The sequence below is a fragment of the Eptatretus burgeri genome, chromosome 15 (genome assembly GCF_056783735.1).
Source record: "Eptatretus burgeri isolate ZD-2024b chromosome 15, Ebu_testis_v1, whole genome shotgun sequence".
NCBI lineage: Eukaryota > Metazoa > Chordata > Myxini > Myxiniformes > Myxinidae > Eptatretus > Eptatretus burgeri.
This window is the reverse complement of record NC_140975.1, coordinates 12,144,206-12,154,932: the sequence shown is the minus strand read 5'-3', so window position 1 is coordinate 12,154,932 and position 10,727 is coordinate 12,144,206. Positions and strand designations below refer to the sequence as shown.

The 10,727-nt window shown below is 49.5% G+C and overlaps 1 protein-coding gene across 3 annotated transcripts in view; it reads left to right on the top strand.

Moving 5' to 3' along the window:
- The first annotated feature begins 4,346 nt into the window (after nt 1-4,346).
- Nucleotides 4,347-10,727, top strand: part of LOC147011526 (phosphoenolpyruvate carboxykinase, cytosolic [GTP]-like) — a 29,346-nt gene continuing 22,965 nt past the window's right edge. For 2 of the 3 annotated variants that reach the window (XM_085858224.1, XM_085858221.1), the window contains exon 1: nt 4,347-4,601. In XM_085858224.1, coding sequence (XP_085714350.1) covers nt 4,567-4,601 — 35 coding nt within the window. In that variant the 5' untranslated portion in view covers nt 4,347-4,566. Of the gene's footprint in view, nt 4,602-5,491; nt 5,588-10,727 lie in introns of all 3 variants that reach the window. The other variant, XM_085858222.1, reaches the window with a different exon arrangement.

The following is a 10,727-nucleotide window of genomic DNA, read 5'->3' as shown; positions in this document are numbered from 1 at the left end:
TCTTGTGACCATTGCAAATTGGTCCTTTGTGTGGGGGGATCTGTGGCAATGTCCTGTATCGTCTCTCTCTCACACATGATGGCAGCTCCGGTCAACAAGTCTCACTTATTGATCGCAGCTGTGTTTGCACCAGGAAATAAAGGTAAGTTTACCTGACAGTTTCTAAAGTTAGCTTTTCAAACTGGCCATGAAACTTGGTAATAGTTTTCTTCACCTCGAGGGCTCGAGAGCTCAGTGCAAGGTGGAAAGCGTCCCCGGATAACGGACCGGCGATTGGCCAAATTCAAGGCCGCCCTTGGGAATGTAACACAACAGTAATGTAATGACGTTATTCGACCAAGGCCGAGCAACGCGGGGTCGAGGCAGTTCATTCCCGATGTGTGAAACACCCTGCAACCCATGTCTACAGAAAACGGACTTTTTGGAACGTCGGCCACATTTCTCATCCAATCGTCCTGCAATCATTTCGTCATAGCCATCTACGCTCAAAAGACAGAATACCTGAATTCTATGTTTGCTTCCAAATCTTTTGTCCCCAACCCCTCACTCTTGGTACCCATCCTTCCCTGTCATACTCAACTGATTCTGAACTCTGTGTTTGTTGCACCTGAGAAGGTGGAGAGGTTCTTTCAACCCTCTACTGGACCGGACGACATCGGCTCACGTGTCCTAAAAATCTGCTCCGCTGCTCTTGCACTTCCTCTGTCTGCCCTTTTCACTTTGTCATTTGCTCTCGGTCATCTTCGATATGCTTGGAAATCCACCAACATCACAGCATTACATTAAAAAGGAGCAACAACTGATCCCCTCAACTACAAGACCTATTGGCTTGCTTCCAATCATCGGCAACATCATGGAATCCATCATTGCAGTTGATATGATATCCTTCCTTTTCTCCAACAACCTCATCTCAGATCACCTATTTGTATTCAGACCAGGTCACTCCACTTTGGACATGCTGCTTCTACTCACCCAACAATGGATGGAGACCCTCGATGTTAGACATGAGTTCAGGGCCATCTCTGGACATATCTTTTGCTTTTGATATAGTCTGGCATCCTGCCTTACTCTCCATACTGTCTGTCTATGGCAACCAAGGCCAACTCCACACATGGCTTTCTAACTTCCTATGCTCTCGTAGTCAATGTGTGGCACTCAACAGAATCCTTTCATCTCCTCTCCATGCCAAGGCAGTGTTCTGGGCCAGTCCTTTTCCTGATCTTCATCAATGATCTTTGACTCTGGAAAATCCTCTTTATCGCTTTGCTGATGACTCCACCCACTGCAGTAGCAGCCTCTTCACTCTCTTCAGACCTTGGGGAAAAAAAAAAAAAAAAAAAAAATCACAAGATTGTCATACACTTGGAATATATCTTTCAATCCCAACAAATCTCACACTCACTATCTCTCTCTGAAAAGACCATCTGGCAAATCTTCCTTTCTAATTTTCATTATCACAAACACAAAAATAATAATTCTTCTTTTAACTTCTCAAGTTACACCTCCCATAACCATGTGATTTCTCTACTCCCTTCTTCCTGTAACTTTCGTCGTCCTACCAGGTTCTTTCTGCGTTTGCCGATCCAAATTCACCAAACACCTTCACGATTTTTCTTCAAACTTTCCTTCACCTAATTGTACGTGATCTTTATAATTTAAAAAAAAATAAGTTTTCTTAAAATGTTTCAACTTCCTCCTTCACGCGTGTGGTTCTCAGTATTGTATCATAATTCACTACTCTTCTTCAAAAGGCTGTTTTCAATTTGACCTTTCCTTCATCCCGTGTCTAAAACATCCCTCTGTTACGTTTCTTTTCTCCATTCTCTTAATTATCCTTTATTGCATCCCTCACATTGTCTTCAATCGCATCTCTGAATGTAAACATTTGTAAATCCCGGTTTGCAATGTATGTTCATGTTCCATCAATCATCCTTTTCATTTTTTATTTTTATTTTTTGTTCCCAACTTCAGTGCCAATTCACGCCACCTTCTTACATCTACCTCCTAACCCCTCATCCTACCTCCGCTCTTAGCACCAATTCACTGTCTTCTGCTTCAGTATCAGCTCCTCCTCTGTTGTCCCAAAGTGTGTGTTCTTCCAACATCTGTGGGCTCCATGCTAACCACACAGATGTTTCTCTTTCTCTTTCTCTTTCTCTTTTTCTCTTTCTCTTTCTCTTTCTCTTTCTCTTTCTCTTTCTCTTTCTCTTTGAACACTCCTCATCACCACAAACGTGCTCCTTCCTTCCTCTCAGTATACCTCCCCATCTTCCCAACCCCTCATATCTTGTACCTCCCCCTGCCCAGTCGCTTCTTGAAGCCCAGTCGCTTCTTCACCATACCACTACCAAGTCTCATCCTTCCCCTTTCCACACCTCTCCCATCGCCTGCCTGCTCTTATTGTCTCCCCTCCCTCTCAAAGCAACCTTCACACTCTTTCCCCCTCCAAGCTTCCCTCTCACCTTTCTCAAAAACTCCCCACTCACCTTTCTCCTGCCAATCCCCCCCCCCTCACTCTGCTTTCTCAAAGTTGCCCCCCCCACATCCACAAAGCTGCCTCCTTCCCCTGCCCTCTCTCTTCCATCTCATCACTCCACCTCCTCCAATGTTCAACTGCCCTCTGCCCTCTCTTATTACTCTCCACTGTACCTCAACCCATCACCACCAATCCTTTCCTCCTCCTCATCCACCCCTCTCCCCTAGCTTTTCTGTAATCCCCCACACTCTTTCAACAACTCTCCTTACCTCTCCCCTCCCTTGCACCCAAAGCCTCCTCCCTCCATCTTCCTTAACAGGTAGACCTCAAATATTCGGGACCTTCGCTCAAACCTGACGGATCTTTCCATACAGGTTGCCACTGACAAACCAGACATAATCTGCCTAACAAACTTTCCTCCCTCAAGACGTTTCTGACTCCCAAGTATCTGTCCCTGGTTTCTCCCTCCTCTGGTTTGACAGACCTGAGACTCGTCCTAGTGGAGGAGTTGCTCTCTTCATCAGACTCTATTCCTCACTCTCCATGCACTGCTCTCACTCCCCCACACCCCCAGGAATACCTCTGGCTATGGCTTCCCCTGCACTCCCACCTCATGTTTATATGTGTACTGTACCGTCCACCGAACAGTGATGAATCCATCTACACCTCACTATCGGAAAACATGGACCAACTTTTATCTGCTCATCCGAACTCTCTCTTCCTCATATGTGGCGACTTCAATTGTCATCATGCCAGTTGGCTAGGTGTGGGTACCTCTCTCACCTGTCATGGCACTTCAGCAAAAGACTTCTGCGACTCATTGGCACTGACTCAATCGGTCAACTTCCCGACCCGGATCTCAACCAATGGTACTCCATCTCTTCTGGATCTGATTTTGACAAATTTCCCTGACAATATCTGCTGCTCTTCCTCCTCTCCAATGGGTTCTTCTGACCACGTCCTTGTCAAAGTGGACATCTCTCTGGCTATTATCAGAGAACCACCTTGGAGCAGAGGTATTTTCATTCCTGACTCGTGCGCACCCCAGACGTCCATTTATGGGCAGATGCACATCCGTGGGGATAGCCTGACAGGTGTCCTTCACTAAACTCGATTCATGTACGTAGGAAATTGATCGTGATCTTGATTTTAAAAAGGTCCTCTTGTGCAAACGTGGCAGCACAAGGATGAGCAACTACTGGGACTCTGAGATAAAGGTAGAAAAAGTAGACTTCTGCTTCAGCAGCACCTCTGGTACTTCAAACAGCAATTTGTAACTTGCTTAGGATGCCGGTGATAGCTCCCCTCTTCATACAGGATCGAAAAATGTGGACATTCAAATTCGTGTGGATGGGACACCAGCTTGAGTGGGAATGGAACCCAGAGTGGACAGCTCAAGAGGTTGCTACCTCTGACATCATAAACAATCTTTAAATCACACTCTCCGTAAGCGAAGAACGAGGAGAAAATAAACCCATCAGTTAATAACGAGAAATACAAAAATAATGAATGTTTAAATCTGTTTGATTGAACTCGCTGAACTGCGATGGAACTATCCGTCAATACACCGCTTCACTTCCCAAATCGTTAAAGAGCAATGTGAATTCAAAACCGACGAGAGATTATTAAATAAACAATTGCGAAGAGATCGATTCTTATTGTTTAACAGCTCACAAAATAGAATGTGTCACGAAAAGCGAAGATTTTTTAACGAGGCGACTCTGATTGGTGGATTACAACAAACAGCACCGTCACCCTCCCTCGCCACGCCCCCACTCTCCCTCGCCACGCCCCCACTCTCCCTCGCCACGCCCCCACTCTCCCTCGCCACGCCCCCACTCTCCCTCGCCACGCCCCTTTTGAGCACGCGCCACAAAAAAAACAGGAAACTTGAATCGACTCGTTTTGTTTTTCTCTTTTCCGTTGTCATTCATTCTTTATTCATTCCAAAGGGCTCTTGCTCACTGAATCTCCTCCTCATTCCCCTCCCCCGGCACCGTTAATATACCGGAATGGACACATAGCGTTTATCTGTTTCTCACCATCGGCGCATCACCAGGTTCGAGTCCTCATCGCCGAGTCCTCGCTTCATGGCTTCTCTTTGTTCCCGCCTGGCTGCCGCAAGGTAAACCATCCGACCACCTCTTCCGATCTCGTCCTAATTCACACCGTCTCTGCGACTCACACTCTCTCTCACTCTCATATCACACTGTCTCTCACACTCACACTCTCACACTCACACTCTCTCTCACACTCTCTCTCACACTCTCTCTCACACTCTCTCTCACACTCTCTCTCACACTCTCTCTCACACTCACTCACTCTCACTCACTCTCTCTCACTCTCATATCACACTGTCTCTCACACTCACACTCTCTCACACTCTCTCTCACACTCTCTCTCACACTCTCTCTCACACTCACTCACTCTCACTCACTCTCTCACACTCTCTCTCACTCTCTCTCACTCTCTCTCACTCTCTCTCACTCTTTCTCACTGTCTCTCACTCTCTCTCACTCTCTCTCACTGTCTCTCTCTCTCTCTCACTCTCTCTCTCTCACTCTCTCTCACTCTCTCTCACTCTCTCTCACTCTCTCTCACTCTCTCTCACTCTCTCTCACTCTCTCTCACTCTCTCTCACTCTCTCTCACTCTCTCTCACTCTCTCTCACTCTCTCTCACTCTCTCTCACTCTCCCTCTCACTCTCTCTCACTCTCTCTCCCTCTCACTCTCCCTCTCACTCTCACTCTCACTCTCACTCTCACTCTCACTCTCACTCTCTCTCACTCTCACTCCACACTGTCTCACTCTCACTCCACACTGTCTCACTCTCTCACTCACTCTCACTCTCTCCCCTCGACACGGCACGTGTACCGCAAGTTGACTCGGACCCCCTGTGTGTACAACATGATTTGTTTGTTTTGTTTTTTTTCCTCATCGCAGGTTCCAACACCGAGGGTTCCCTTTTTATTTCATGTGTTTTTATTTCATGTTTCGTGTTCCTGCGATCATTAGATGGTGAACTCGCACGGCGATCCTCGGGATTCCGATCAATACTTCTTCACACTTGGTGTGTGTGTACGAAGGGACGGTGTACCTGGTACCACAAAGGTGTGTGTGTGTGTGTGTGTGTCTCTGTATGATGGGTGGTGGTGGTGGTGGTGGTGGTGGTGGTGGTGGTGATCCCATGACGATACAAATCATGCTTGAGCGGCGTTTCTATGGACAAATGGACCCCATGGCACCACGGCACGTGAATGGATATCGCGAGATTCAATATTAAGAATTCCCTCCGTTGGTTGCATCATTACTGAGCAGCCGCTGATCCCCTCAAACGATGCCCCACGCACATTTGAGCACAATTTTGGAATTTGATCGGGGTGCGGCACACAGGGGCCTGCTCCATAAAATATACCGTGGGGTCTTCAACGTCCTCAGCAAACAACATCAGAAGGAACATGCACGGTGTACACGCTCTTGTCAGTGAGGAGCACGGTGTACACTCTCTTGTCATTGAATACCATGGTGTACACTCTCTTGTCAGTGAGTAGCACGGTGTACACTCTCTTGTCATTGAATACCATGGTGTACACTCTCTTGTCAGTGAGTAGCACGGTGTACACGCTCTTGTAAGTGAATACCATGGTGTACGCGCTCTTGTCAGTGAGGAGCACGGTGTACACGCTCTTTTCAGTGAGGAGCACGGTGTACACGCTCTTGTCATTGAATACCATGGTGTACACTCTCTTGTCAGTGAGTAGCACGGTGTACACGCTCTTGTAAGTGAATACCATGGTGTACGCGCTCTTGTCAGTGAGTAGCACGGTGTACACGCTCTTTTCAGTGAGGAGCATGGTGTACACTCTCTTGTCAGTGAGGAGCACGGTGTACACGCTCTTGTCAGTGAGGAGCACGGTGTACACTCTCTTGTCAGTGAGGAGCACAGTGTACACTCTCTTGTCAGTGAGGAGCACGGTGTACACTCTCTTGTCAGTGAGGAGCACGGTGTACACGCTCTTTTCAGTGAGGAGCACGGTGTACACGCTCTTTTCAGTGAGGAGCACGGTGTACACGCTCTTGTCAGTGAGGAGCACGGTGTACACTCTCTTGTCAGTGAGGAGCACGGTGTACACTCTCTTGTCAGTGAGGAGCACGGTGTACACTCTCTTGTCAGTGAGGAGCACGGTGTACACGCTCTTTTCAGTGAGTAGCACGGTGTACACGCTCTTGTCAGTGAGGAGCACGGTGTACACTCTCTTGTCATTGAATACCATGGTGTACACTCTCTTGTCAGTGAGTAGCACGGTGTACACTCTCTTGTCATTGAATACCATGGTGTACACTCTCTTGTCAGTGAGTAGCACGGTGTACACGCTCTTGTAAGTGAATACCATGGTGTACGCGCTCTTGTCAGTGAGGAGCACGGTGTACACGCTCTTTTCAGTGAGGAGCACGGTGTACACGCTCTTGTCATTGAATACCATGGTGTACACTCTCTTGTCAGTGAGTAGCACGGTGTACACGCTCTTGTAAGTGAATACCATGGTGTACGCGCTCTTGTCAGTGAGTAGCACGGTGTACACGCTCTTTTCAGTGAGGAGCATGGTGTACACTCTCTTGTCAGTGAGGAGCACGGTGTACACGCTCTTGTCAGTGAGGAGCACGGTGTACACTCTCTTGTCAGTGAGGAGCACGGTGTACACTCTCTTGTCAGTGAGGAGCACGGTGTACACTCTCTTGTCAGTGAGGAGCACGGTGTACACGCTCTTTTCAGTGAGGAGCACGGTGTACACGCTCTTTTCAGTGAGGAGCACGGTGTACACGCTCTTGTCAGTGAGGAGCACGGTGTACACTCTCTTGTCAGTGAGGAGCACGGTGTACACTCTCTTGTCAGTGAGGAGCACGGTGTACACTCTCTTGTCAGTGAGGAGCACGGTGTACACGCTCTTTTCAGTGAGTAGCACGGTGTACACGCTCTTGTCAGTGAGGAGCACGGTGTACACTCTCTTGTCATTGAATACCATGGTGTACACTCTCTTGTCAGTGAGTAGCACGGTGTACACTCTCTTGTCATTGAATACCATGGTGTACACTCTCTTGTCAGTGAGTAGCACGGTGTACACTCTCTTGTCATTGAATACCATGGTGTACACTCTCTTGTCAGTGAGGAGCACGGTGTACACGCTCTTTTCAGTGAGGAGCACGGTGTACACGCTCTTGTCATTGAATACCATGGTGTACACTCTCTTGTCAGTGAGTAGCACGGTGTACACGCTCTTTTCAGTGAGGAGCATGGTGTACACTCTCTTGTCAGTGAGGAGCACGGTGTACACGCTCTTGTCAGTGAGGAGCACGGTGTACACTCTCTTGTCAGTGAGGAGCACGGTGTACACTCTCTTGTCAGTGAGGAGCACGGTGTACACTCTCTTGTCAGTGAGGAGCACGGTGTACACGCTCTTTTCAGTGAGGAGCACGGTGTACACGCTCTTTTCAGTGAGGAGCACGGTGTACACGCTCTTGTCAGTGAGGAGCACGGTGTACACTCTCTTGTCAGTGAGGAGCACGGTGTACACGCTCTTTTCAGTGAGGAGCACGGTGTACACGCTCTTTTCAGTGAGGAGCACGGTGTACACGCTCTTTTCAGTGAGGAGCACGGTGTACACTCTCTTGTCAGTGAGGAGCACGGTGTACACGCTCTTTTCAGTGAGTAGCACGGTGTACACGCTCTTGTCAGTGAGTAGCACGGTGTACACGCTCTTGTAAGTGAATACCATGGTGTACGCGCTCTTGTCAGTGAGTAGCACGGTGTACACTCTCTTGTCAGTGAGGAGCACGGTGTACACGCTCTTTTCAGTGAGGAGCACGGTGTACACGCTCTTTTCAGTGAGGAGCACGGTGTACACGCTCTTGTCAGTGAGGAGCACGGTGTACACTCTCTTGTCAGTGAGGAGCACGGTGTACACGCTCTTTTCAGTGAGGAGCACGGTGTACACGCTCTTTTCAGTGAGGAGCACGGTGTACACGCTCTTTTCAGTGAGGAGCACGGTGTACACTCTCTTGTCAGTGAGGAGCACGGTGTACACGCTCTTTTCAGTGAGTAGCACGGTGTACACGCTCTTGTCAGTGAGTAGCACGGTGTACACGCTCTTGTAAGTGAATACCATGGTGTACGCGCTCTTGTCAGTGAGTAGCACGGTGTACACGCTCTTTTCAGTGAGGAGCATGGTGTACACTCTCTTGTCAGTGAGGAGCACGGTGTACACTCTCTTGTCAGTGAGGAGCACGGTGTACACTCTCTTGTCAGTGAGGAGCACGGTGTACACTCTCGTCAGTGAGGAGCACGGTGTACACGCTCTTTTCAGTGAGGAGCACGGTGTACACGCTCTTTTCAGTGAGGAGCACGGTGTACACGCTCTTTTCAGTGAGGAGCACGGTGTACACGCTCTTTTCAGTGAGGAGCACGGTGTACACGCTCTTTTCAGTGAGGAGCACGGTGTACACGCTCTTTTCATTGAATACCATGGTGTACACTCTCTTGTCAGTGAGTAGCACGGTGTACACTCTCTTGTCAGTGAGGAGCACGGTGTACACGCTCTTTTCAGTGAGGAGCACGGTGTACACGCTCTTGTCAGTGAGGAGCACGGTGTACACGCTCTTGTCAGTGAGGAGCACGGTGTACACGCACTTGTAAGTGAATACCATGGTGTACACTCTCTTGTCAGTGAGTAGCACGGTGTACACGCTCTTGTAAGTGAATACCATGGTGTACGCGCTCTTGTCAGTGAGTAGCACGGTGTACACGCTCTTTTCAGTGAGGAGCATGGTGTACACTCTCTTGTCAGTGAGGAGCACGGTGTACACGCTCTTGTCAGTGAGGAGCACGGTGTACACGCTCTTGTCAGTGAGGAGCACGGTGTACACGCACTTGTCAGTGAGTAGCACGGTGGACACGCACTTGTCAGTGAGTAGCACGGTGGACACGCACTTGTCAGTGAGTAGCACGGTGGACACGCACTTGTCAGTGAGTAGCACGGTGGACACGCACTTGTCAGTGAGGAGCACGGTGGACACGCACTTGTCAGTGAGTAGCACGGTGGACACGCACTTGTCAGTGAGGAGCACGGTGTACACGCACTTGTCAGTGAGTAGCACGGTGTACACGCTCTTGTCTGTGAGGAGCACGGTGTACACGCACTTGTCAGTGAGTAGCACGGTGTACACGCTCTTGTCAGTGAGTAGCACGGTGTACACGCTCTTGTCAGTGAGGAGCACGGTGTACACGCACTTGTCAGTGAGGAGCACGGTGTACACGCTCTTGTCAGTGAGTAGCACGGTGGACACGCACTTGTCGGTGAGTAGCACGGTGTACACGCTCTTGTCTGTGAGGAGCACGGTGTACACGCACTTGTCAGTGAGTAGCACGGTGTACACGCTCTTGTCAGTGAGTAGCACGGTGTACACGCTCTTGTCAGTGAGGAGCACGGTGTACACGCACTTGTCAGTGAGGAGCACGGTGTACACGCACTTGTCAGTGAGTAGCACGGTGTACACGCTCTTGTCAGTGAGGAGCACGGTGTACAAGCTCTTGTCAGTGAGTAGCACGGTGTACACGCTCTTGTCAGTGAGGAGCACGGTGTACACGCTCTTGTCAGTGAGGAGCACGGTGTACACGCTCTTGTCAGTGAGTAGCACGGTGTACACGCTCTTGTCAGTGAGTAGCACGGTGTACACTCTCTTGTCAGTGAGGAGCACGGTGTACACGCTCTTTTCAGTGAGGAGCACGGTGTACACGCTCTTGTCAGTGAGTAGCACGGTGGACACGCACTTGTCAGTGAGTAGCACGGTGTACACGCTCTTGTCAGTGAGTAGCACGGTGTACACGCTCTTGTCAGTGAGGAGCACGGTGTACACGCACTTGTCAGTGAGTAGCACGGTGTACACGCTCTTGTCAGTGAGGAGCACGGTGTACACGCACTTGTCAGTGAGTAGCACGGTGTACACGCTCTTGTCAGTGAGGAGCACGGTGTACACGCTCTTGTCAGTGAGTAGCACGGTGTACACGCTCTTGTCAGTGAGGAGCACGGTGTACACGCTCTTGTCAGTGAGTAGCATGGTGTACACGCTCTTGTCAGTGAGGAGCACGGTGTACACGCTCTTGTCAGTGAGGAGCACGGTGTACACGCTCTTGTCAGTGAGTAGCATGGTGTACACGCTCTTGTCAGTGAGGAGCACGGTGTACACGCTCTTGTCA